The following is a 27,554-nucleotide window of genomic DNA, read 5'->3' on the forward strand; positions in this document are numbered from 1 at the left end:
ACTCTGAGTTGCATGGTTTATCTGAGCCCTTTGCATCATCTACTGCCCTTAGTTTCCTGCACCAAAAATCCCTCGGCTGGCTAGGAGCCACAGGAGGTTGTCCCAGTTTGTCCCGCTGCTGCCCATGCTGGTGTCACACAGATGCACAAAGCCCAGATCCAGAGAATTCTCCTGAAGGGATGGAGCAGCTCTGTCTCCTCCAGGACATCAGGCAAATGCTTCTGAGCAGGCTGAGGTGGGAACATGGGAGGCACTTCATGTTCCATTGGAGCCTGACTGCAGAAAGAAGTGGAAGTGTCAAAAAGGATTAGTGTGTCAGTGGTTAAAATGGCTGTGGCATGAAGGGACTGAGGACTGCCAAAACCAAAATAACAAGAAAGTGTCTCTGAAGGCTCTCCTGATGCATTGCTTTGACAGATGTGCAGCTCCCCACTAACTGCAACAGCCAGGGGAGAGCAGGCTCCTCTGAACAACCTTTCTGGCCTGGGACCAGCAGGAGATTTGGGATGGATCCTGCATTTGTTCAAAACCAGGTGATTTGGTCAGATCAGAGACATTTCTGCCGCTGCACCATTGCAAGCAAAATGAATGGTGCTGAGCATATGAGCACAGAACACACCTTTTGTGGTTTTAGACTTTAGCAGGACCCAGGTGTGGTGGGTATCAGTGATTTGGTGGCCTTCAGCATGAGAATCCTGACTATCCCACTGCTGGAGTGTCTGCACTCTCTGGACAGTCACACATTGCAAGTTTAGATGCTTTTGCTGGGAGCTCACAGAGACCCACCACAGGCACTTGCTAGAGGTCAGTATTCTTTGACTCCTTCAGCTGCTGAAGGAGAAGGAAAGTTTTATTCAGAAGACACCTTCAATTCAAGTCAGCCTCTGAATTCAACCCTTTCCTTCCATGCTTACATGGGAAGTACCAGAAAAAGAAATTTCCAGTCTGAGCATACAGAAATGCTCATCCATTCCTGTTCCCTCCAGTCCACCACCCTGACAGGAATTCTACTTCCATCCAGCATCACCTTTGACCCAGACTTACCTCTTTTTACTCCTTTGTCTAAAAGCTGTGGAACCATGAGCTATGTTTGGCATGGGCATCTCTCTATCTCTGCTGCATGGCTGATGTCTGCCATGCATCCTTGCTCTTGTTTTCCATATTTTTACCTGCCTGGCAGGCAGGCTCTGGACCATTCACCAAGAATGTGATAGACTTGTATGCCAGCTGGGATAACTTAGATAGCACTGAGACAAGCATTTTGGGGGAATTAGAAGATGAAATAGTAGCAAAAAAAAAAAAACCACCACAAAAAGATAAACGCAGCTTGCTATTATGTAACTACTGTTTCTGCCTGATTTTTTTTTTGAGCTGTTTTTTCCAGCAAAAATAGAGTAAAACCGCGATGTTAGATGTGCAGCATAGTCTGTGTAGTGCTCAAACTCCCTGCTGCTTCATATTTATTAATTGAGAAATCCTTGGGCAAATTGCCACTCAAGCCTCCATGCTGATAAATTCAGGAGTTGCTGGCACTCCAGCAGCATGCAAAGAAGCTGAACAGGACTGATTACAGTGTGCAGCTCTATCTGCAGAAGGTTGATTATATGGTTTGCTTCCTAATTAAATATCTAAGCATCCGTTTACTGAGGAAAGTGAAATTGAGGAATCATCATTTATGGCAGCCTTGTGTGGAATAAGAGAGCCAGTGTGAAAATTCCTGGACCACAAAGACACTATATTGGCCAAGCCCTCTCCAAAAAGCAGGCTGGAGCACAAATGCAGTTTTGCATAATGAACATATCCTAAAGCTTGTCACTCACAAGAGTGAGATGAAATTGGATGTGGAAGAAGCAGTAAAATCAGCTTCTGTCTCAGCTTCTGGGACAGGCTGGGATGGAGCTGGGCTCGTGAGCAAGAGCTGCCACAGCATCATTGTCTGCTGGCACATCACAGGGGCTGCCCAGAACACAGCAGAGGGACTTTCTGAAATGATGCCTCAGGGGATAAAAATCCCAGTTCCAGCTATTACTCCTGAAGGATGGCGTGCAAGAGGCTCCCTGTTCAGAGGAGGAGAGGCAAGGGGGGGGGGAGGGAGGGAAAATGTCTTCAGCAATGTCTTTTCTCTTGTTCCCTCAGTACATTTTCACTCCCCCTTGATGCTGAATCAGACATTGACAAGCATTCCCAAACATAGAAATTACCATATGTGCTCAGCAGGATATCTGGGAATGATTTCCCTCTTCACAACTACACATTAGGTCTCATCCTGATCTTTACCACTTAACAGCATTATTTCTAATGTGAATAATTAAAAATTAAAGTAAAATGATGCTGCAGGTTTTTTTTTTGTGGAGTAGTTGTGGAAGCTAAAGGATGTTGCCATGAGAATAAATTACTATAAATTAGCCATCAATAACTTTAAACATGATGATTAGGATGCAGGAAAGTCTGAAAATGGCTTCTGAAGGACTCTGGGCACTGAGAGTTGCTCCATGGTGTGAAGTCTAGCACATTTAGAAATGGAATTCTATTATATGATTGCCTGTAATAGGGGACTGGATTTAATGCCTACTGCATCTTTTTCCTTCTCAGTCAGCATTTATAAAGTCTCTAAATTCATTTCTTCATTGCTGATTTTAAGGACTGTCATTTTGAGACAATACAATCTCCATTAACGATGTCAATATCTTGTCTGGTCAAACAAGGAAAAAAGGTCACTAAAATGTTTGAGGACCAGAACTAAAACAATATTTTATTTCTTTTTATTTCATTTGGGTGAACTCCTGCCTTGCTATTGTTGTTGCTGCTATTTCTCAGCTCAGCTCAGCCTGATACAGTTGATGGAAAAAGTGTGAGTGAACAATTAATGGAAAGAAAGGAAAGGCTGAGCAGGACCAGCATCACCAGTGGTGATCCCAACAAAGATTGTTCTGCTCTGTGATCCTATCCAAGTTCATGCTTGGACAACTTGGGCCAAATCAGCACCTTTCATTGCATTTAGCAGAGCTAATTCCGCTTGGAGTTGAGGCTGGGTGAGGATCTGCAGAGCTACTTCTCAAAAATCCACCTCTTACATCAAACATATGACCCCACCTCCATTTTCCTCACAGCCCTTTGGTAGAAAAAAGGCCACCAGATAAACACAGCCCATCATTACAGTGTCTGTGGTACAGTAGATGGTATTTGCAAAAATTAAGGAAATGTTATAAGTAGGAAATGATTAGGAAAAGGCACAATCAATACATGGGAAATGTATAGAGTTTAGCTCCAAATTTAGAGGTGAGAAGAATATGATGCACTTCAGAGATGAAAAGAAACTACAAAAATAAACAAATTGCATAGTACTGGACTATTAAATATTATTATCCTACCAAGAACCCAAAGTAAGTAATACTGAGGGTTGACTATATGTGGTTTTCTGTAAAAAAACAGCATATGGTTTAAAGGAAACCATAGTCACATAAAGTTAGCAAGTTTATGTAAATAAAGAAAACAGATGCAATAGAGACTGCAGAGCAAGTTTCTCTAAGAATGAGTAGAGGCACAGAAGCACAAATGGTTCAGTAATTCCCAAGGAGCTGGTTGGTGCTGATTGTGCTATTTAAGCTATGAGTCTTGTAGGTTACTAATGCCAGCAACAGTCTGCCTGCTGCATTTTAAATTACCAGCCACTGCCAGCCCATTGTTTTATGTGGTTCCCCCTCTGAATAGATATATTTATTCATAAATAGCTGGCTGTTCAGTGAGTCTCCCTCTGCTTTGTGGAACTCACTAAACCGTATATTTCCTCAGTCAATTTGCACAATCCCAGTATGAGCTGCTGTGAGCTCCATTCAGTGAGTCAACAGTGGGTCACTATTTAGGTTATATTTTAGGAGGGAGTTCTTTACTCAGAGGGTGGTGAGGCAGTTGAACAGGTTGCCCAGAGAAGCTGTGAATGCCCAAGCCCTGGAGGTGTGTAAGACTAGGTTGGATGGGGCTTTGAACAATCTGGAAGGTTGGTGGAAGGGACCACTACCCATGATGGGGAGGTAAAAATTATATGGGGTTTAAGGTGTCTTCCAACCCTAGCCTTTCTATGACTCAATGACCTGTGAAGCCTGAGATAGGGTCAAAAATCTGTCACTAAACCTTGCTGCTGATCACCAAATCTCTGTCAAGAGTAGAAGGGCTCCACAGAGGCATTAGAAGAAGCAGAAGAGTTAAAACTCAACTGTGTTTATTGCATGCTGCAAAATGTTGTTATCCGAGGAATTTTCCTGCACCACAGGTTCCATTGGCTTCTTTAAAAAAAAAAAGGATGCTTTGGGCAAAGGAACATTCTGGTGAAGGAACAGATGAATTGCAGAGGTGGCCTGGTGGCTCTCCACAGATGCCACCAGAGCTGAACATATTGTTCAGTACAGAACAGTATTGAACAGAATAAATGTTCTGTCACAGCACAAGGGACCCACATGGTGTTGGTGCTGTCAGCACTAGTGTCAGTGAAACAGAGACGGGGACAGGGCATCTGACCATGACCTCCCTCTGTGGAAGGGCACCTTGCTGAGCCCATGGACCAGGTGCAATGCCAGGGGGTCTGAGAGCAAGAGGCCACCTCTCCATTGCATAACCACCAGGCAAGGGGATAAAAGTAAGAAGGAGAACCCACCCATCTTTTAATAACAAGCATTGTAGCTACTCTGAGGCCTGGCAGGTGACAGAGATCCAAGTGGTGATAAGACACTGCCAGATGATGTTTGCCGTGCTGTGACAGGGCATCCAAACCTGAAAATTTCATCACACCTCAGCCATGGGTCAAACCAGGAGAAGTTCAGATTAAGAACTTCTCAGTCTGCACTGAAAAAAGCAGAGCTATCACTGGGCTGGTAAGGCTAAGGATTAATTCCTAATTTTATTCTCTTTCACTTGTGTCCTGCATTTGAACAAGAGTTGAATGCTTGGTAAGATGAAGGGCTCAGCATACAGCATACATTTCTGAGCTGAGTTATTACCTCTGGTGCCTGGAGCAAAAGTGTCCCCTGGGATGTTTGACAGGATATAATGTCTGACTTGATGATGGAAACAAAAGAAGTCCTCTCCATGGCAGATTTAGTCTCTTGAATTTACTGATAATGCACTCTCCTCCAGTAAATCAAAATTCCACTTCACCCACTCAGATGTTGGTTCCGTGCACTGCTGACATATATGGAAATGCAAACCTCCCATAAAAGTAAAAGAAAATGTAAGTTATGTTCTGACAAACAAAGAGAGACTTCAGAATGGGGGGGAAAGCCTTGGTTTACATTAAAATTAACTCTCTGAAACACAGTAACAGAGAGATTGAAACAGAAAGAGGTGCTGGTGCAGGGCTCATGGAGCTCCCCTGGGTAGTTCTGCCCTGAGGCTCCAGTATGGGATCAGTTTTCCCTTTGGTAACCCCTCCTTGCCTTTCCCCTTGCAGCCCAGAAGACTCACCACAGAGAACTCACATTCAGTGCAAGGTCACCCTGGAGAGATCTCCCCCTCCCCTGCCTCAAGCAATATGTATTAAAATGTCATTCTGGCCTTCAGGAAAAGCAATTTTCTCTGCCTTAGCACAGGGTAGGTCCACCATTCTGGATGGAGACATCAGCATCAGAGCCAGTCCTCCCTGCTATGGAGAGAGGAAAAGGCACCTGCAGGATAGGATTCACCCACAGCTTATTTATTTGAGGGTTTTTTATTAGTGTGGAAGAATTGCCCCTAAAAGTGCTTGTTTGTCCCTTTGACTGCAGTGTGGGGTGATGCTCTGAACTGTGGGGCACCTGCATGGCAGCAGATATCTGAGCAGCTGAATCCTGACTTTGCAGTTAGTGAGAGAAGGTGTTTCCTGGGGTGGGGGAGATCCTACACAGGGTCCAAGTACTCATGCTTTTGCTCCATCCAGATGAGCATGGATTTGCCAATCTGCCGATATGAAGAGGAGCTGAACTTTCTTTTTGCGTCTTTTCCACTTTATGCTGGAGAGCATGGGAAGAGGCAGGAGACAAAGGAAGGGGGTGCTGTGCTTAAGGCATGAGAGCTCATTTGGGATAAGAATTTTGTGAAATATGCAGAAGTCCTGGCCATTTCAGCAGAGCACTTAAACACCCACAGCCTGCAGTTCCCAAGGCAGCTGAACACAGTGTGTGCCCAGCAGAGAAAGCCCTGACACTGGCTCCTGCTCCAGCCCTTTCCCACTCAGAGTGGAACCCAGCCCATGTGTGTTCTCAGCTACAAAAAACTCAGATGTTTGACCTGAGGTAGGCACCGTGGCTCCCTGCAGAAAGCTATTAGCTCCCCCGTAGCCCAGGGCAGGGGTTATCAGCTCATCTGGTTTAGAGCTCTTGGAATGGGATGAGCATGTTGCTCTCTGTGACTGCCTGCACCTCTCCTGGCTGATTATTCCATTTGCTAAGGAGGATAAATGCCTCTAAATGAAACTCAGCAAAATACTGAGAGCACTTTGAATGCCCCCTGTAGAAAGCAGATTGAGGGCAAATTTAGCCCATCCACACACAAGATGGCAATCCTTGCTTGATGGGGAAAACCTCTGCTCTTTCCTCTTATCCCAGACTTTGCAGGGTGTCTGGGAGGTGATGGGAGCTTCCCAGCTCTCAGTGAGGGGAGTATGGAGCTGGAAGCCCAACAAACAGAACAGACTGAAGAAAACCAGCCTGTGTTAATTTATCCTGGGGTCTCAGCTCTCCCTAAATCAGCAGTCTGTACAGCCAGCCACAGCCTGCTTGCACGTTCCTACATATCAAACAAGACTGAAATGCTGACAGAAGAGCTGTATTTCATGCACTAATTCAAGAAGCAGCCTGGTTGAAGAGATGTCAAATGTCAAATTTAATTCCTCCAGCTCCCCCATTTCAGTGGAAAACTGGGGCACAGACAGCTTCCCCTGACACAGGGCAGGGTGTGCAGGATGATGTGCAGGCTCAGTGTGCTTCCCAGGCACAGCTGAAATGCAAAATCCCTGTCCCCTGCACGCACTTGCTTTCTGTGGGGAAGGAGCTGCTGTGTGTGACAGATGAGAGCTGCAAAGCAGGCAGGGCAGCACTGTGGTGAGGGTCAGGGCTATTTCAATGGCTGGGGATGCTCTAATTATAGTGTTGGGAGGGCTGGAAGCTGCCAGGCTCGATATGGGAAGAATGCAACAAGGAGATTGCAGAGTAGACACTTGTTGTTTTGTTCTTGGTTGCTTAACTCAGGGACAAAGCCTTTGAGGAAGGAAAAGCAAATTTAAAGGTATAATTCAGTCCTGGGAACACTGAACATAGATATATAATTAGACAGGAAAAAAAAAAAAATCAAGGCAGCCTTGTGTTTATTGCACTGGCTCCATCTCCTGTGCTTTTGGCACTGTGTGTTTCCAGCTGAGCTCCAGCCAGTTGACTGGGTGGTTAAATATCCTTCAGCAGGATAAACAGCTGAGGAAGCCCTGCTGCTCGCTCACACAGAGCCTTTGGTGGGTGCTCAGGCAAGTACATGGCTTTATTTCTATTGCACTACTCCTCTTTGTTGCCTGCTCCACACTCTGCTCTGCCTCACTGCAAAACTTTCACGGGGCTGCTCTTCAGTGTTACAGGATTTACAGCAGCATTTCCCACAGCTTTTATGATCTGATTATTCTTAGGGTGCTTTCCCTGGGTAGTTGTGAGCTGCACAGCCTGCAGAAGCCTTTGCATGAGTGTGTCAGAGCAGTCACCTGTCCCTGGCAGCAGGGGAAGTTTGGGAGGTGGGATGAGCAGTAAGCTGACCCCAGCACTCAGCTCTGCTCTTGCGTTTATGAGAGGGCGAGTCACTTTGCAACCTGGTGCCTCTCTTTCCCATTCAGATGGAAAAATCAGTACAGAGGCATAACATATTCTTGGGCACTTTGACCAATACAGCAGTCAGAAATGGGAAATAGATTCTTTGATATCACTCACAATCCACCCCCTGGGACTGCTGCCTGCCTGTCTGCAGCAGCTTTCCCTCGCCTTGCTGGTCCGGCTCTCCCATCTGAGATCCTTGTGCCTCCCTGACACACCTCCACCTCTCCTGTGCTTCAGCAGCCTCTCCTCCAACTATCTTTTTTTCACAAGCTCCAGTGGAGCATATTACCTCCATTTTCTTTCTCCCCTTTCTCCTGGGATTCCTACTGTTAATTACTTCAGGTTCTGCAGCTCCCCATCCCCTCTCCCGTGCCCACTACAGCAGCCAAGGCACTGCCTGCTCCCCCATGGGCAGCTCAGTCAGTGATTTCCTCCAGCTATTCCTGCTTAGGAGAGAGGTTGTTTATTTCCCATCTTTTCTGTAGTTTTGTGAACATTCACATCATGTATGGTGCTGTTTTGTTTTTTTTTTTAATTTAAAATTAGGAAAGAGCTGGCAATCAGTATCTGGTGTAATGCCAGAGCACATAAAGGACAAGTTTTGATCTGTTTACTCTGATACTACTCCTCAGGCAGGGATCAATCATCTAAAATCAGAGACACCGTAAATAATTTACTGTAAATACAGCTAAAATCAAGTACACTGATATCCTTTTATTTTATCCAAGATAGAGTTTAGTCAAATCCAAGTCAAATTTGTCCCAGATGTAACTCCAGTAACAGCAGTAAACATTGGACAGAAAGGAACTCAGTTCATTTGCTTTAACTTACCTTATTTATGGAAACTGAAATACTGCTAATGCAAGAAAAAGTGCAAGGGAGGGTACAAGCTCACAGCAATCCCCTCTCCATGGTCACCATGGCTATTTGTGCTTTGTTTCACTCTATTTACAAATTATTAAGCATATTGACCATGGCTTCATGTTTTAAAGTCAAGAATGCAAGAATCCATTTTTATTACTTTATTAACCTTTTTTATTTAACCCAGTAATAAAACTACTCAGCTGTGTGGTGAAATCTCAATTAAAATTTGCCTCTCCAGGAGCCACAGAGTCAAATGCTCCAGCAGTTATCAAAGTTGTTTCCCTGTAAAAGCTGTGCTCAGTTATCAGATTCTGTTATTCAGTACACAGATCCCTGCTTTCCAGCAAGCATCATTTCAGGAGGTGCTCTGAAAGCTTTCTGGCTCTCCCAATGATTGCTTCTCTTTTCTTTCACAACAATTACAGTGTCTTCATTTAATTTCAATGGAAACTTTAGTGTTTTAGACCTTGCCCATGTAGCTGAATGCTCATCTCTGGATCTTATTTCCAGTCCTCAGGAGGACCGGTTTTGATGACCTAGTCTGATTACAGCATCTTTGACAGCTTTAAAGGAATTTGCCCTGGGGAAGAAGACAGCTGCTGCCCTGATGAGGGATTTTTCTGAGCAGGCCTCCCAAGCCAGACATGTCAGTGTGAGATGCTGCCTACATTTTTCATCCTGACCAACAGGTACGTCTAAAAAAGGTTGTGTGTTCTCGGCTGCACAGGCCAGTGTGGAGAGAGCTTCTGTTGTTAAACTGCTTAACCTGTTCCTGTCAAAACACTGCAGCTTCTTGGCTTCTTTTCCCTTGTGTTCTATATTCAGACTCTCTGAAAACTGTGGGCCAGATCTTTGTGCTTGTGTAAAAAATAGTGGCATTTCTCCTTCAGTTTATACAGACTGCAGGGTAGGAACAGTCTCTTTGCCAGTGTCTGCAGCTCTGGTACAGCTCTGGTCTTAAACAAGGCTGATGAAATTGAGCACATTATTTATGAACAATAGTAACCCTTATTAGGAGCTGCAACAAGATAACTCATCAGACTTTTTGGAGTTGAATCAGTATAAAAGCGATATGGTAATCAGTTTCCCTAGAGCCTGGTTTTTTCATGAATGTTGTAAAGAAGATTATCAACATTTCAAATCCCAAACAACCTGTTTTACCTCCAGAAAGGAGGTCTGATCTGCTTAACATGGTGTGGATCAGGAAAGCTCCATGTTCCCTTCCTGATGACACCCAAACCTGGGAATTAAACTCTATTTTGCTCAGATAAAGTACCTAGAATTAATGGATCATGATTCAGATGAGTATGTTTTGCAATAAAAGATTTTGAGAAGTATCTGAATTTACAAAGTTCAATATATTCATCCTGGAGCAGCTACTTTACTTTTTGGGGAACAAATAAAGTAAAGATTTCAGATAGAAAGGCCAGAATTACCACTGCATGAGCTGGGGTAGTGCCAAGATTTTGGAGAAATCATCCCCAAGACATTTTCAGCCTTGGTTTTGTAAAAGAGGTAAATAGAAAGCTTGGAGTTCTGTGAGGTGTTTGCTACATGGAGTACTAACTTCTCTTCTCCAGTGCCAGCCCATTTCCACCACATGCTGCCCCAAAATCAAACTCTGAACTGACAAGTAAAGGTGACAGTTACCAATGCCACCTGCTCTAAATTCTCCAAATTCTCCAAATTCACTTTTCCCCCCTCTTTATTCTTTTATGTTTCATATTCCCAGAAAAAAAAAAAAAAAGAAAAGGAGTGTCATTTTGCTGTCTTGCAGTTATTTTATTTGTGTTTGGTAAAGCAAAGGAGCTGAAGGTGTCCTTTCTGAAATGACAATGGAAAGTACAGAAAAGAGCAAACCCACCTGCTTTGATTAACCTGGCACTTCTTAGTCAAAATCTCTGATACTGATGCTGGCTCACAGTGGATCCTCCTGAAAGACAGGACAGAGTGGTGGCTCCTGGAGCGTCCCTTGCTAAGAACCTTTTGATTTGGGCTGTCAAATGTACCATTGAAGAAGCTGACACTCTTTCCCAGTTCTGGCATTATCCACACAGCAAGCAACAAACCTTGCCAAAAGCAGGAGTGTCAGGAAAAAGTCTTTCAGGTCTACAGAGGTGTCACAAAGGCAAGAGAGAACTTCTGGGAAGGAGGAGTGGTGGTGGCACTTCTCCATCACCTTCACTTTAAAGTTGCAAAGAGGCTTTTGGCCCACTATGCTCCAGAAAGAATCTAATATTTTCCCAGATTTCCAAACATAGGAAGCAATGTTTCCAACTACAGCTTGGAAGTACAGGAACAGTCCAGTCTCAAAACTTCTCCCAGAAACACTTTCTGGAGTGGGTATAATGCATGAAAGAGAGAATACAAGACACTGCACCAGCTCAGTGTACCCAAAAGTTTTGTCTGTGTCAGGGAACAGCCATGTAGTCAGAATCACATAACAGACCAAGAGCTCAGCTTCCATGCTTCTCCCTTCAGACACCATTATTTCAGCATCTCCACAGCAGTCCCGTGAAGCTTCATTCCTTGCCTTTGCATTTCTCTGCCTTTAAAAGAAAAGGCAAAGTAAATTTCTAATGTTTCAGTGAGGAGACTGATTGAAAGGCTCGTACATTTGAGATGATGAACATTATACTGATGAAAACACTACACATTAGAAAAAATATGCATTTGTTGAGGCAGAGATGATTCTGACCAGCATATTAATTTAAGCTGAGAGGTTTCCTGGTCCTGGACCAAATTTCTGATAAGAATGAAGGAGAGAATGGGGGAGAAAGTGAGACAGCTGAGCTGTTAGCAGGCAGCTAATAAGAAACTGCATCTTAGGGGCATTGCACTTGAAGGTTTTGATTCAAATCTGCCAGGGCTCCAAGCTGGACCCTGTTTTCCCATTTTGCTCTCAAAGCACATCCTGCTCTCAGGTGCCCCCATTGTAAGACAAAAATTGTCTTGGTGTGAGCAGGATCCTACAATCTCTTGCAAGAATGCCAAAGGATGCTCTGCTTTAGGATGAAAGCACAACTTAAATATTCAGCTTGCCTCTGCAAAACATAACTGGCTTTCAACCTGACTTATCTGTATAGCCTGATGCCAACAAGTGTACTTTGATGTTCTGTCTGAATTTTCCCTTGCTTATTTTCTTTGCCTCAGCTTAAACTGAGATGAAATTGAATATAAGCTCCAGAAGCTGTCAGCCAGGTTTGAAAATTGTACCAATTACTTTTTGTTAAACCTATTTGTTTTCCTCTGAAATCACCAGTCTCCAGGGCTTGGAGAGGTGGAGGAGAGAGACTAACATACTAATTAGAAAAACAAATATCATCATTAATAGACTTAACATTAATGTAAAGCAGCTGCCAATGACAGAGGAATTTGCCACTTTCTTTTTATAATCTTTATCATCCAATATCATCATCCAAATGCTTTCCAATTCACAGGGGTTTTTTACTCATTTGGGCTTTTGTTACACTTCAGTCTGCTCTTTTCTCCATTTTTCTGTTCTTTCATGGCATTAATCTAATCTAATCCTCTTCCAAGGTGACACTACAAATAGAGCTCAAGTGCATTTACATCAGTGCCCTCAAATCATGTTATTTGGTTGCCTGTGTCTTGGTGCTTTGTGGTTCCCTTGGCTCCTTTCCTTCCCGTTGCTTTCAGCCCTGCTTGTAGCCCCTCACAGGGCAAGTTTGGCATTAATGGCTGCCAGGTTTCTAAAATCCTTTTTAGGGGAGGCACGGGGGCTCACAGAAGTCAATTGGAGTCTTTTGATACCTGGGATTAAGACAAAACCACTAATCCTCTTTTGAGGCTGTATCCTGCAGTCATCCAAGCTGGATTTCTCCTCAGGTCAAAGCTCACCAAGGAATGTGGGCAGGAAGCCCCAATGAACACAGCATCAAGCACAGAGTTATTACTTCTAAAATAGAACTCTTGAAGATAATTCCACTTTCCCTGTTTCTAGGAGGTTTTCTTTGCATGCCTTTTCTCTTTTATGCCAGCACAGATGTCCTCCTGCTGGCAGTGGGTTTCTCCTAATTCATCTCATGGCTGATGGCAGCCCTGCCATCAACAGCAGCCCCAGTGCTGTGGGCAGAAGTTACAGTTCCACTAGTTTTTGTTGCTGAAATACAAAGAGTGTGTAACGAAAGCTGACTCAGAATGACCTCACTCACTCCAGCCCTGTCCATCTCCTACATCAACAGGACTGACTGATTGGCAATCAGTGAGCCAACAGCAAAAATTAGCATTTGGTTCCTTGGTAACTCTTATTCAATCAATACATGTTTTACATTTTAGGCCCCAGTGCCAGGATGATCAGAACAAATTATAAAATCTCAGGTGGAATAAACCTAATGGCTCTGGGACATTTCTAAAATAAAAATGCATGTTGAATCACAAATAATAGCTTGGCTGCAATCTCAGGAGTCTAATTATGAAATGGATGTGGAATCATTCTGTAATTATTTAGAAAGTTCATTTCAGCAGCCAGAAATTCTCTCTATGTTTACTATATATCATCACAAGTCCTCAGTGGTTATTTGTAACATCTACCCACAAAGACACATGAATAAGAGAGGCAATTTTAAGAAATGGAGACAGATTCATGCCTTTTATAAGTCAATGAACTCATGCCAGGAATAAATTGAGACCAAATTCCTCAACAGAGTTAAATCACTTCCAGTCAGTCCAAATAGAGCAGAGCTTGCTGTGTCCTACAGCAGGGATGTTCTCACCATAACACAAAACCCTGCAACACTGCTGCTCCATGCTTCTATCTTTGTCTTAGAAAAGAGCCCAGTTTAAAACAAGGACAAACCTGTGCACAATATGGATTTTAAACTGGTGCCACAGCTCCAGGAACATGATCATCACTTTGAAGAATTCGCTACATGGTCCCCCTGTACTCAGGGCTGGTGAGGCTGCACCTTGAATCCTGCTTTCAGCTTTAGGCCACTCACTGCAAGAAAGGCTTTGAGGTGCTGGAGTAGGTCCAGAGAAAGACAATGGAGCTGAGGAAGGGTCTGGAGCACAAGACTTATGAGAATCAGCTGAGGAAGCAGCTCCAGTTTTGACTGAAGAAAATTAGGCTCAGGGGAAACCATCTCACTCCCTACAACTCCCTGGAAAAAGATTGTACATGGGGGGTGTTGGCCTCTTCTCCCAATTAACAAGAAATAGAACAAGAGGAAAAGGCCTCAGATTGGACCCAGGGAAGTTTAGATTGGATATACAGAAAAATTTCTTCACCAAAAGGGTTGTCATCCCTGGAACAGACTGCCCAGGGAAGCTGTTGGGTCACAGTCCCTGGAGGTATTTCAAAGACATTTAGATGTGGCACTTGGGGACATGGCTTAGTGGTGGTCTTAGCAGTGCTGGGTTAACAGTTGGACTCACTGACCTTAAAGATCTTTTCCAATCAAAACAATCCTGAGATGCTGCATCTGCAAATAGGGCCATGACTGCCTTCCGAAGTGAGTCCTGCTGTGATGGATCGGATGGCCACATGCAGTACCACCACCCAATCCAGTTTTTACAGAGGTTAGCAATCCAGGCCCACAGGTCCTGGGTGAATGGCCCAGGTTTGCCCACCTGCATCAAAGGGGTACTTACACATCTGTGTGACCATGAAAACTTCCAGCACAGAGCAGTAATAACTACAGGGCAAAGGGGTCCCACACTGGGAGGGTAATCCTGTGGGTCCTTCATGGAGCACCACAGGGATTGTTGATGCTGCACTTTGCACTGACCACAACTGCACTTCCTTGGGGAAAAACACTCCTGGATTCACAGCTCTCTGGCCATCACAGCAGCTAACAGATATACAGGAAGCAAAACTGATTGCTTTCATCCTGGCTGGCTACACACACCAAGTATTACCAGATCATCTTCCCATTCAGTGCTCTGTTTCCATTACGCTTTGCTGTTGATTTTTTTTCACCAACTTCATGAAAAAGCCCCATTTTGGATTGACAGACAGCAGATTAATCATGATCCTTCTGGATGTGGAATGGAAACATGCAGTCCAAAGAGCAGATTTTTGTCTCGAGGCTGGGATTTACACAGTGCTTTCTTTACTGGGAGGTTGAAGAGAAGAAATGGTGCTGTATGATATCTCATGGGTGTCCCAGAACTCTCAGCAGTAAATCTGTTTCTCCAGAGGCAGAAAAAGGAAGAAGGCAACAGCCAATTATACTCTGTGGGGCAATTTGCTGTTCTATTTCCTGATGTACTCCCTGACTGGTGGAAAATCACTCTTGGCAAACACAAAACTTACCCTGCTTCCAAAAGGTGCATCTCTAAATTATTAATCAATAGTACACAGAACCGTGAAAGGTGGAATACTGAACAAAGGCTCAATTGACACCCTGGAAGTTGAGGAAGATATGGAAGACTCCCCTCTAATTTATTTATTCCTTTTCTGTTCTGTTATCCTGATATGCTGCTTCCAGTTACCACTGCACCCCACACTGTATGGTATTACGTGATTTTGTTTTCAGATTGTTGGAGATAAAGTTACTTCATTATTAATATATATGCACTGTGCATATCCATAAATATTGAATATATACGTGTGTGTGTGTGTAAACCTACTGGAAGTGTTAATAGTTAAGATAAACGAAGTCCATTATTGCAATGAGTGACTATTTCTATGACCCTATTTGCAATAAAAGCAGATTCAATGATATGAGAAAATTGCTAGGTTTCAGAATAATTGAACCAGGCCAGACGAATCCCCACAAAGGCATCATTTACAAAGTACTTTGCTTGTCTAAAATATTTATTCCCACAGAAGGAAATGGAAAAAAGAGTTCATATGGTTACACAGCTATCCTCTGAGTGTAAAATTGTTTTATCATGTTATGTTTATTTCCTAGACATCTTCCACTGAGGTATTGCAGAAAAAATACTGGCTGTGCAGTTAATTCCTTTGTGTGGACTGCTCATAGTTATTCTCTGGGAAGTCAATCATGTTTTGTTTAGGCATGTTTTGTTTTTCTGCTGAGCAAACACTAAAGCAACCCTTTTCTTATAAAAACTTATTTGCATATACAATGTGCACCATTCAATGTCAGTGCTACACAGAGAGCTGAAATGTTTTTGCTTTCTCTCCTATGTACCATGGGAAGTAGTGGATTTCTTGATTAAAATGTTGGTGTTGCTCTTTAAGACTTGCATTATATTGTTCGTGTTTAAGGGCTACATCAGTAGTTATAGATAATTTTAGTTTGTCTTTTATTGAAAGCCTAGATAGATTTTTACTATTAAATGTTCACAGCAAAATGATTCCAAGCAATCTACAGACAAAGAATTACTCCCAGCAATTATCCACTGAATAAATCTGAATAATGAATACGTTGACAAAAGTCACTATCTATTTGTGAACAATTAGCTGAAAGAAATAGAGGTGACACTCACAAGCTAAATAATTCATTTATGAATTATTTGTCCAGCTTTGTTTCTGACGTACTTTGCATGAAATGAGATCAAAGCTTAAATGAAAAATTACTTTGAAAAAGAAGGGCAATATTAAAGGAAATTCTTACAGCTTCTAATGCAGAAATCATCCCACTATATTAACTATTATTTATTACCTGTGATTTCAGAGGTTTGAGAAGTTATTTTCCTGGATTCTTTTACTTTAAGCATTGGGCTGTGTTTTATTCCTAACATATATCTAATTTTAGGTTGTTAAACTACAATCAAAAGCACTTAGTACAAATGGAACTGTCCCTGTCATGAGATTTGAACTCCTGACATCTTTATCCACTGAAACTTGAGTTCCCAGGTAACTACTAATTATTCAAGCATTTACAACCATTACTATCAATATAATTAGCACATCTTGAGATAAAAGTGAGAATGCCACTATGAAATTCTCATCCCTGCCATTTAGATAGCAATCTTTCATGAAAACATTTATAAGCTGCCCAATTATTTTTCAATCAAATGAACAAAGAAAATTGTTTACATTTAAGGGGAATCTAGAACTGAAAAGAAATGGTTTCTGGCATGAAAATTATAAATTTTGTCTCCATATGTCCATTTCTCGAATACAACAAATCCCATTGTTGGTTTTTTGGGGTTTTTTAAAATTTTTTTTAATTACCAAAATATCTTTGACCAAATACTTAGAAAACTGTAAAATCTTCCTTTGAACAAAGCCACGTTCAGTGAAAAAGACACGAACAAGGTTTTTCCTTTGGGTCTAAAAGCTGACAGGAGCATTGCCACACTCTGCAGAATAAGAGGCTGCACAAGACCTTCTTATGTGCCTTGCTGGGTGACACGAATAAAAATAAATGAGATAATTCCCATGGACAAAGTCAAAGCTAGATGAGGACTAGAGTTTGACTTCCCTAACCCCACTTTCATCAGTTTTGCTGGCCAAAGCAGGCAGGTAAATTCCTTCTTACAGAAATTAGTAGTAAGTGATTATCACAACAGGAGGAAGGAGAACCCAGAGAAGCCAGGGACCATAGTTTGACAGGTTTTGTCAACTTTCTGTCTAGGATCTACTATGAACAAAATTTTAAAGACTGTCTTTTCCCCGCCAAAAGATTTCCTGAATAATTTCTGTGGAACACCTTCAGGACACAGCAGAGAGGAGATTTTGGAAGCATTTCACAAGGCCTGCGACTGTGAGCTGGTTTCAGCATGAGGAAAAGCCCTCCATCACCCCAATGCACAGGAAAGAGAAGGTAAGGTGACTGTCTTCAGGGAACTTTTAGAGAGGGTGCGTTCAGTGGAAAGCCCTAGACCAGCAAAATCTATTCCTCTCCACGTGGCTGCTGATGTCACTAAGGGCAGGCTTGAGGACAGTGCACCCATGAAGAGGCTGAGCTGCTGGAGGCAGCGAGTCCTGAGGGGTTTGCTGATCCCACATCAGCCACAGAAGCCTCCTCTGCTGCTCTGGCCCAGTTTTCTCTGGGAGAGGATCCCAACCCTTTCCATCTACTCACCCATTCCCCATATCCCTGGAAGGAAGTGAGTAAGTAGTGAAGCCCACAGAGCAGCTGTGCCCTCTGGTTCCCAAAGCCTGTATGAGCATCTTGAAACCCTCTTTGCCCTGCAGAGCAAGGGCCAGCTTGAACATGACATGGAAACATCCATCCAACCACCTGCTATAAAACCAAACCATGTACATTACACATGGCACTGCAAATAAATAGCTCCAAGAAAATAATAAAAAAAAAAAAGGCACAAGCTTGTGCTTGCTGGGACAACAAACCAGTATATTTCAACTATCATGGCAGTATTTCTAACTAGAAATTGTATATTTGATGATGCCCAGGCTTCAGTATTTGACAAGGGACTGTTAAAGCCTCTTGAACAGTAAATCACCTCTCTTTCTATCAATAATCTTATTATAATATGAGTAGAAATGTCAAATGTTTAAATCCCATTTTATTACTGTAATAATGGATTTAATTTGTAAAACATATAAAGTGAGGCCATAACTGTTCTGGAGGGAGATATCTGTCATTCCACTATATTTATAGAATTTGCTGGTGACTTTACCCACATATTTTGAACGGAAGAAGGATTAAAAGCAATCCCACTTGCAAGGTTTTTGTGATTGGCAACGGATTCTGGAAAGGAATCCAACATGATCACAGAAATGCAGCAATTGCTATTAAAAAAAACCACCCCCAACTTCACATTGAGGCAGAACAAATACGTAGGTGTTTATCTGTGACTTGCTCCATTCAGGCCCTCTCCCACTGCCAGAACAGCCCTGCTTCCAGCTGCACAGCCAGTATTATCACTGGGTGCTATTTTTGGCTCCTGAGTACATCTCATCCTTCCCACGCCAGCCCTGGTACAAAGGACACAAACTCTTCTTTCCCCTCCTTGTGCTCCGCTCCGCTCCCGCCTGCGTGGTGCCGCTGCCGGCTCCGTCCCTCTGCTCAGGGGGCTCTGGACACTTTTCCCTGCTCCTTCTCAGTTTCTGGGCAAGAGGCTTTCCATCCAAAGCTTCATGTGGGAGGCTTCATGTTGGCATCCAGAGTACATGTCCCAAATATGTCCAGCCTCACTTTCTGATCCTAGTGCCAAAGAGCTGCAGGTAAGTAATCTTCTCATGGGTGATGAAGTCCCTGTGTCCAGTGCCTGCAGCTTGTTAAAAATGGGTTGTTTTTAGGGTAATACCATTTCCCAGCTATCACTTTGGTAGGTTTCCAGCTCTTGTCACAGTATGCTAACACCAGATTTCTGTCTGAGGGGTCAGTGTTTTTTTCGTTCTGACAATGTGTAGCTTTGATTTCTGTAAGCATTTAAAGTAGTGAATATAATGAAGTCACTTCGTTTTTAAGGTCTTCCTTGGCTAGGTGCTATCCAACCAGCCAGTTTCATGTTTTTCTTTTCTGATGTGCTGTCGCTGCTAAGTGTTTGGAAAAGCTCATATGGGCAACAGCTGCACTTGGAGTTATAAATCTCTTCAAATACAAGGTTCAGTTTCCTTGGTCATGCCACAGGAGAAGCCCTTATAGCTATAACCTCCCCCAGCCTGAGCTAGGCTGTGTGTCCCTAAACCTGTTTCATTTTACACAGAATAATCAAATATTCATTATGTGAGTAAGTGTGTGTGTGGCTGTTGCAGAGGGATTGGGGTGTTCACCTGGTAGATGAGAGACCCTGTTCCCAGTGACCGCTGCAATGAATATTTAAGTATTACATATTAAGTATTCATTGGAGCAAGGATAGGAGCAGGCTTCTGCCACCCCCAAGGGAGCACCCAAACACGAGGCTGTAAAGTCATTCTTTCTTTCTTTCTTTAGCTCAATGAATATTTAATTACTCAAGGCCAAACAAGACAGCTCCAGTGGCAGAGACTGAGATTCCCTGCTCCCGTGTGTGCACCCCAAACCCTGATGATGAGGGCGTGTATATAAGGTGCAGCTTTGTATTTCCTTGGGCTCAAAAAAAAGTGAAATCCAGGTTTTCCATAACCTGAATGGGGCTTCCAGCTTCTTAGCTGATGAATGAAAAACACAGAGCTCCAACATACACTGTCCCCAGTCATGAGACAGATGTGATATGACCCCAGGATCAGAGAAAGCATCCTTACCAGTGATGAGATTGGTTTTATGACTCTCTCAGGAAAAGGAATCAAAGCTGAAGACATTCCTCACTTCATGGCAATTCCTGATGGCTAATTAATATGTCTTTTGAGGTTATCCAGAATGTGATGTGTAAGAAAACCTATTTATCCCCTTTTTTCTGCAGTCTGACACCCCCAGATTGCAGTCAATGGGACCTAATCCTCCTTCTGCAGTCCAATGGGTGTGGGAAATGGTGAGCATGGGGAAAGCATTCAACAAGAAGGCAAGGCAATGGCATTTGGGTCTAAAAAAGGTCAAAAGTAGATAATCGAGGAGTAGAAAGATTAAAGCAAGAAGAATTGAAGTAAGGAGCATGCAATCACTGAGGGAGGGGACAATAAACAAGGGGGAAAAAAGGGAGCAGAGAGAAATCCAGAAGAAATAATAACCTTTATCTAGCAGGGAAACAGAGGGGAGAGATGGAAAGGGCTAGAGAAGGTTGCTTCAGTCTTAAAAATAGAATGTTGAGAATCTCTAACCCTCACTTTGAAAAGCAGAGAAATTGCCATCTGCTTTCTACTGCCAGAGGACAGTGGGTGTCTGAATCAAGGTTCTTTGGATGCACTTTGGGCAGCTGACTGTGGGAGCACTCTCATGCAGAACAGTGAGTTATTACTATTATTGAAGCTCTGTTTCTTGCAAATTCAAAGAATCCACAGCATTATGATTCTGTTGTCAAAGACTGAATGTGGTTTCCAAGCAAAAACCAGAGGAAAAGCACAATTGTTATATTGAAATGCAGATAAATTACCTTCTTGTACCCATCAGGAGTGTCCAAACCCAAGTCAGCTTCACAGTCCCAGATGTTGAAATGGTCATGCTGCATTCTGAGTGGAACTGCTTAGCTCAGAACATTTCAAAGGTGCTCCAAATGATATGGTTCATATATTTCATATCACATTTATGTTCTTCTAAGAACAGCCCAAGGCCGTTGAGTAGCCACCTTCAGCAAATATGTGTTATAATTTAGAGAAATCCTTTCTCAACATTTTGCTGTCCGTTGCTTTACCTACCCTTTTCCCTGAGAATACAGCTTTAGAGTAGTGCAGATCTATGGCAATGTAGGAATATCCCTTTTGTTTGGCTGTAAATATTACAGTGGTCTGGCTGTGTCCAAGCAGAGGTGTTTCATATCATGTCCTTTGAGGGACACGGTAACACAACCAAAGAACAAAACTTCATCCAGATGCTTCACCCTGTTTGAATGGTCACGTGTTTGGTGTTTTGATCAACTCTTTAGACAGATGACAGCAGCTCTCCTCCTTCCATACTGAGGAAAAGGCCACCTGTGGACCAAGCTGTGGGGGAGAAGCGGAGAGCAGAGCGAAGGGTTCGATTTCGTGAGCCAGAGGAAGTCATTGAACACGGTATGCTCAAGCTATCAGGAATTTTGGCACGACCTTTCCAGCTTTTAATATCCACTCTGTCTGTCCACATCAGCTTCCCCCTCTGATAATTTGTGATTTTCAGCTCAGCACAGAGCAGAGGATGGATGATGTTTGCTCTGTGCTCTGCAGAACTGCATCTGATCCATTTGCCTGCCTGCCCTTGGATGGACAGGCTCCTGCCTCACCCTCAGCTGCTGTCACAGTGACTCCTGAGTCAGCCCCCACAGGGGTCATTGTACACCCTGGGCCTGGCTGGGCCCCAGGGCTTCCCCAGAGCAATGTTTCCACTCAGACCAAATTTAAACATAATTATGTCACTGTGGGTAACTAGGATGCCACAGAATACAACAGCAGAGGTCTGAGCCTAGCAGCCAGGATGTAATAACTTCTGCCAACAAAGGTACCCAAGGACTGACACAGCTAGCAAAACCCCTGGTCTTTTCATTCATGAGCCAAAATATTGCAATTAGGTCAACTGGGAGTGACCTTCAGCAGAGGTCTGGCACAAGGATCCAATTTGCACTTCTGCACAAGCTGTATGCCATACCAACTAATAATTGGTGTTACCTTCTCACTTTCCCAAACTCATCCAACCAAGAAAATTGTATTTATTGATAGAGAACTAAAATTATATGGGTTTGATATGTCAGTTGGTCAAAACACGGGTGGCAGAGTGGTAAAATTTCTGTCAGCCACCTGTTTGGACTGCTACAGCTTCTGAAAATAAGGCTTGGCATCTGCTGTGTCTATAAACAGAGCTCTCATTTGTTTGGCAATACATTGTTTGGGATGCCTCCTGATGCATGAAGGGGAAGCTGTTTCTTGATGAGCTTGTTGACATGGCCTGGGTTTCCCACCAAAACTGAACTCCTGCAGAGACTCAGTGAGTCAGACTTAAATTCCTCAAAGCTCATCTGACTGCTCAAGAGCAGGACTCTGATGGGAATTAACAACTCCCTCAGCTCTCTGCTGGAGTCCATGCCCCACATCAGCACTGGGAATCCTGCAGTCAGTCCAGGGGACCAGGGTGGTTCCCCCTGGCTCTGACTTTAGTTCCATGCTGGAACTCTTGCAGGGAGCTGCAGGCATGGAGAAGACTCTCTTTTTCATAGAGACATGAGAAATGTTCCAACCCATAATTAATATTCTGTGTTGTAAACAATCTGTGATTTAGATTATTTGCTGTTTGTCCACACAACATTACTCACATTAAGGCTGGTAAAACGAAGGTTTCTGGCACCACTGAAATTTTTCCATTTCCAGTCCAGGACTTTTCAGCCTGGCTGCCAAGCAGACACATTTCCAGGACATTGTTGATGAAAGTTAATCTGACAGTGCTTTCTTAACTTTCATTCTTTCAGCCTGGTGGTTCTAAATCCTTTCCTTTCTGGGAATTATGTGGAATAGGGAGGAGTTTTAGCAGAGCTGATTCCTGACCTCCCTGCAACAGCAGAAATCCTGCCTCTGAATTCTCTCACACAATAATTTTTCCTCACTTTCCTGAAGTGCACTTGCATCTGCATGTTTGCATGGATTGGGTAGGTCCTCACCCAGAGCCAAAAGTGGTGTAAGAGGTTGCCCAGCATCTCCAAGGTGACAGGCAATTTCAGAGGCACTGCTTGGTTCTGGCTTTTCTTGTTCACCTGCTGCCAAGAGACCTTTCCAGACAAGTAAGAACATTTTCATTTTGTTTTCTAGTCATTTCCTGCTGTGACTACGTAGTGGGTAAGTTGAATTTTTCACATTATAACTGTGAGCCATCCATAGCATTAACCTGAGTTTGTTTTTGCAGCTGGTGGGATGCACTGTGCAAATATACCCTCCATATAGACGGTATTTTGTGTTGTCAGTGGTTGTTGCTTTTTCTTCTCAACATAAGCAGCACAAGGTGCTGATGAGGTCTGGTGCAATTTTAAACAAGACATCTAGTAAGACAAATAGTGGAAACAAAAATTAAATCCCTGAAGCTATTTTTAATTTAAATATAATTAATATCTTTTATGGCATTAGAGTAGGTACAGGTTTCTCACTAAGATATGCAGGGAAAGCACCCCAAGCTAAACAATAGTTCTCCCTGCTGAGTTTTGTATGAGGGGAAGAGACAATTCATTTATATGCTATCAGCAGGGTAGAAATAATAAAAATAATCAGGTTTTTCTGGTTTTTTTTTTTTTGAGGTCTGGCAGCTTCACAGACCCCCAAGCAAATGAGTGCATGTGGATATTCTGATGATGGTGATCATTTCTAGAGGGCCTGGACAACATGCAGCCCCTGCTGCAGGCAGTGAAGGGGAGGGGGATACCTATACACACGTGTATATATACACACATAGAGCTGTAGTTTTGGGAGGCCAAAAAGCCTCTCAGGGAGATATCTCCATATCCCTCAGCTTTTGCTCTTGTCCAGGAATGGGGGCTGTGTGCTCATGACAGTGGAATCATCATCTAGGGCTGTTGTTGGGCTGGAAACAGGGTACCACAGCCAGAAAAGGGCCAGGGGAATAGGCAAAGGTCAAATATTCTTCAGGGCACAGTGGAAATGTGTACCCAAGGCAGGAACTGAAACTAAATCTCCTGTATTCAGGTCCAGTGCTTTTCTCAGATGAGTTGCCATGAGACTGGGCACAGATCTGTGCTCTTCCAACAAGCAATTGAACTAAAAAATTTAAGCATTAAATTTCTAATTTTAATCTAGAAAAGCAAATTTGATGTTCAACACGTAAATGTAGTGATGGGCCGAAGCTGTTGTGAGCATAACTCATCACAATTTTGCAGGTGGAATTACTCTTCTGCATTATTTTCTTCTGTTTGTGGATGGAACATATTTCATCCCTGAGAGGATATAAGGAAAGCCCAATTTTACATTTGAGATCACCCAGAAATTTCACATGGAAAGCAACTTTTTAAAAGTTGAAACAGGTTACCAGCACTTCATATGAAAGGGTGGATGTGAAAAGCTGTTCAGCTTCCACAGGAAGGTTTCCCTGCTCCCATGTGTGCTCATCAGCCAAGCCCCACGTTGGAAAAGGCAGGTGGGGCACCCAGTCAGGAGCTGTAGGCTGTGGTGTGGGAAATCTCACAAGGGAAACACCAACTCCCCGCTCACAAATCTCTGCAAAACCAGAAAGTGGTGAGCAATTCCCTGGCTAAACACCTTCATATCAACCCTGCATAGAATAATGCCAAATAAACAAATTTATAAAATCTGAAGCCTGCACATGGATAACTTGAAAACAGAAAGAAGGGCTAAATTCAAATGAATAAATTACTTGGTGCAAATAATTCACTCAGGTCTATTATGGGACATTGATTTGGTTTCTGGTTAGCTATAAAATGACTGCCTATTAACATTTTGCCTTTTCCCCATACACTTTTTGATACATTATTATGTGTTTCTGGCTTGGTTTTATGACTTTTACCTTCCTCTCTGTACATCTGTATGACAGTTTAATTGACTGGTGTGTATTCCAGGGCTAGGAGTAGAAGCTAATTTAAATATGTTACAGCTAATGTTGGCCCTTTACCCATAATAATACACTCCACATTTTTATCTCCTTATTGATTATGTGCATATGGCAGGAAAATAGCTGCACACTATGGGTTTTATTCAGGCATGAATTTGGCTTTATACTGCATGTTTAATACTCTAAGTGCTTTATGAAATAGTGCCGACTGTGCAATGGCCATGCAGTCAGACAGAGCAGCCAGAGCTGAATCCAAACTGGATCCCCAAGGCCCAGGGATGGATACACACAGGCAAGGACTGGGACACAGCTGTCAGCAGGCTGAATGCAGCCCTCTGATTTCCACATATGCGCTGTGCCCAACCTTTAAACATGTTTGAAAAATATTTTGAAGGCAGGAAAAATCTTTACCGTATCCTCTTGCTGAAGAGCAAGTGCACAGGAGGATCTGGTGTAATTAGCACACATAGCACTCTGAGAGTGGTTCAAACTGCCAGAGCTTTCTGAACATGCCTCTTGGTTAATGGAGCCATGTTTGGGTTCTTCCCATGAGTGGCAGGAGTCCCAAACAACCTAAGTTACCAGGGAAAAGGACTGGGATCTATAGCTTCTCTCTTTTATGGAGCATTTGTGAACATTAAATAATTAGACCAAGTAGCTTCATATTCTCCTATCATTCAACTTAACACTTAGAGTAAAGGTATAAAAATAATTGCTGGAGGGGAAGTTGAGATCATGCATTAGCTATGCTAATCCTGTTCTTATTGTATGTAATTAAACTCTTTAAATGTTCCATTAGATGATATCTTTTATACTCACCACCTTCCATCCGGAGGTGTGACTCACTATCACTTAACTGATGCCTACAGAAGTGCTCACCACCACAGCCATCTGTACCCTGCTTCTGCCACAAAACTGGGACAAAGGCATCAGCAGGGGATCAAATTTGGGAAGCATTTAAGATGGCACTAAAATAATGCTGCTTCCTTCTTTTCTTCTCATCACCGTTCAGCAGATGACAGGACATCATCTGGATTGCCTATGCTCCTGTGGCTCTTGTTTTGTGCAGTGCTGATCCTTGCTGTGAGTCTCTACTACACCAGCATGAAGCAAGATGTCACAGTCCTGGAGGAATTTCAATCCCGACTTGTCATCTTCTTTCTTCATATAAGACACGTTGCTCAGAGGTGCTGGACTTGGTTTCTGAGGCAGTAGCAGTGTCCTCCAGCCTGACACTGCTAAGAAACTTCAGTGCAAAGCTCCCAGCAATACTGCAGCCACATGCAAAAATACATGAGCATCCACCTCAAAGAGCAAGGAAATCACCCCTGCTGTGCACCATCCAGCAAACACTTGTTCTCCTATTTCCTTCTTGGTTGTTTTCCTTTGTTTCACATCAATGAACATTCATACTAATGCCTTGAGGTCCCACCAAACTTATGCTCCATCACCCTGAACAGCAAACAAGTATCTGGATTTGGTTACATAGAGTTTATAAGCTGCTGATATGAGGAGCAAAAGCAGAGAGAGAAATACATCGATCCATGCAGGCAGCAGCAAACTCAGAAGAAAAGTCTTGTGAGTCTCGGGTCGAGACTTTAGATACCAAACCATCTTTCTCCTCAAGTCTCCCAAGAATTATTCTGCAAAGGTTAAAATAAAGCTGAGCTATTGCACAGACACTGCTCTGGTGGCCAAAGGCTTGGAAAGCTGCTATATTTATACACCTGAAATGATTCTTAGTAAAATCCCAGCAATGGTTTTCCTGTTTCTTTTCACGTGTTTTTTTCATTCATGAGCAAAAGCTGGTTCTTAATGCTTCACTTGACTCCCAGGTGTAGAAAAGAACATGGAAACTCATTTAACAGAAAATAGTTTATTTGCCTAACAAAATAAATAGCAGCATTGAAACCCAGGTTAATCATCAAAACAGTAGTTTAATCCTCTGGGTTTGATTCAGCCCATAAACCCCACAGGCTGACGTGCAGGATTTATGATAGTGCTTGTATTCAGACAGAGGTCATGCCTGAGTATCCCAGGCCTTATATCATGATAATATGGACTGCCTATGAAGTTGTTGGATGCACAGTTCCTTTATCATTGTCCCACCACACTATGCATTTCTCTAAAAGGAATCCTTTCAATGGTGATCATGTGAAACGGTGCTCTGGGTATCTGAGAGGAGAAAAAATGACTACAAGTTCATGAGCTTCACAGAACCAGCACAACCAGCTTTTTAGATCTTAGATTCTGCTCATCTAGCACCTGATGTGTGTTTGGGGTTATTTTGTATGGTAAGATTGACATCAGAACCTGTAAGTAAAAGAAAAAGGGAAAAAAAAGGGAAGGGGGTAACACTGCAGAGAAGATTAAGAGATGTCTGCAAGACCTTGGCTTATATTCCCCCTGCCATTGCAACCATCAAAAAGAAAAAATGGTGCTTCATTTCTAATTGTTTTTTTTTAAAGAGGGCCATACATCTGCCCCAGCAACCTTCTCCCAAGCAGCCCAAGAACTTTAACCAGGAGAGGATAAACAGGAACACAACCTGCAACCTTCTCTCGGGAGAAAAGGGGGCAGCAGCTTGATTGAGAACAAGTCAGAAAAATTGCAGCCCAAGACATAAAGAAGTGCCTTCAGTGGGTGCTCTCCTACCTCTCCTAAGCTGTCAAAGCCACAGGCAGGCATTGGACACGAGCTGGCCTGGGAAGCAGGGGTTGCTCTGGCCTGGGAAGCAGAGGGTGCTGCAGGAGCAGGGTTTGCCCCAGGGGGCTGTGTCAGATCACTCAGGTACCCCAGCTCAAAGGGTGACTCCCATCACTGCTTCCCTCCCTTCCACCCTGCCTCAGCCCTGCTGTTTAGGCAATAAAGAAGAAAGGTTTTAAACCTGTGTGCTGGTGAATCTCTGGGG

At 43.1% G+C, this 27,554-nt stretch overlaps 1 protein-coding gene across 4 annotated transcripts; it reads left to right on the plus strand.

Annotated features, from left to right (window-relative positions):
• Positions 1-9,200: 9,200 nt before the first annotated feature.
• C6H14orf180 (chromosome 6 C14orf180 homolog) lies at positions 9,201-27,529 on the plus strand. Of its 4 annotated transcripts, none has more exons than XR_009487049.1 (6): positions 9,201-9,376; positions 16,376-16,476; positions 17,201-17,389; positions 21,033-21,159; positions 22,879-22,905; positions 25,659-25,790. XR_009487049.1 is itself a non-coding variant. In XM_059850440.1 (4 exons), the coding sequence occupies exons 1-4, from the start codon at positions 18,670-18,672 to the stop codon at positions 25,856-25,858; spliced, it is 444 nt and encodes a 147-aa protein (XP_059706423.1). In that variant the 5' UTR covers positions 18,081-18,669; the 3' UTR covers positions 25,859-27,529. The 4 variants fall into 4 exon arrangements, 1 of the variants encoding a protein (XP_059706423.1); XR_009487048.1 differs by having other exon boundaries at positions 17,249-17,389; XR_009487050.1 differs by having other exon boundaries at positions 17,282-17,389.
• Positions 27,530-27,554: the final 25 nt, after the last annotated feature.

The sequence above is a fragment of the Haemorhous mexicanus genome, chromosome 6, assembly GCF_027477595.1.
Source record: "Haemorhous mexicanus isolate bHaeMex1 chromosome 6, bHaeMex1.pri, whole genome shotgun sequence".
NCBI classification, from domain to species: domain Eukaryota; kingdom Metazoa; phylum Chordata; class Aves; order Passeriformes; family Fringillidae; genus Haemorhous; species Haemorhous mexicanus.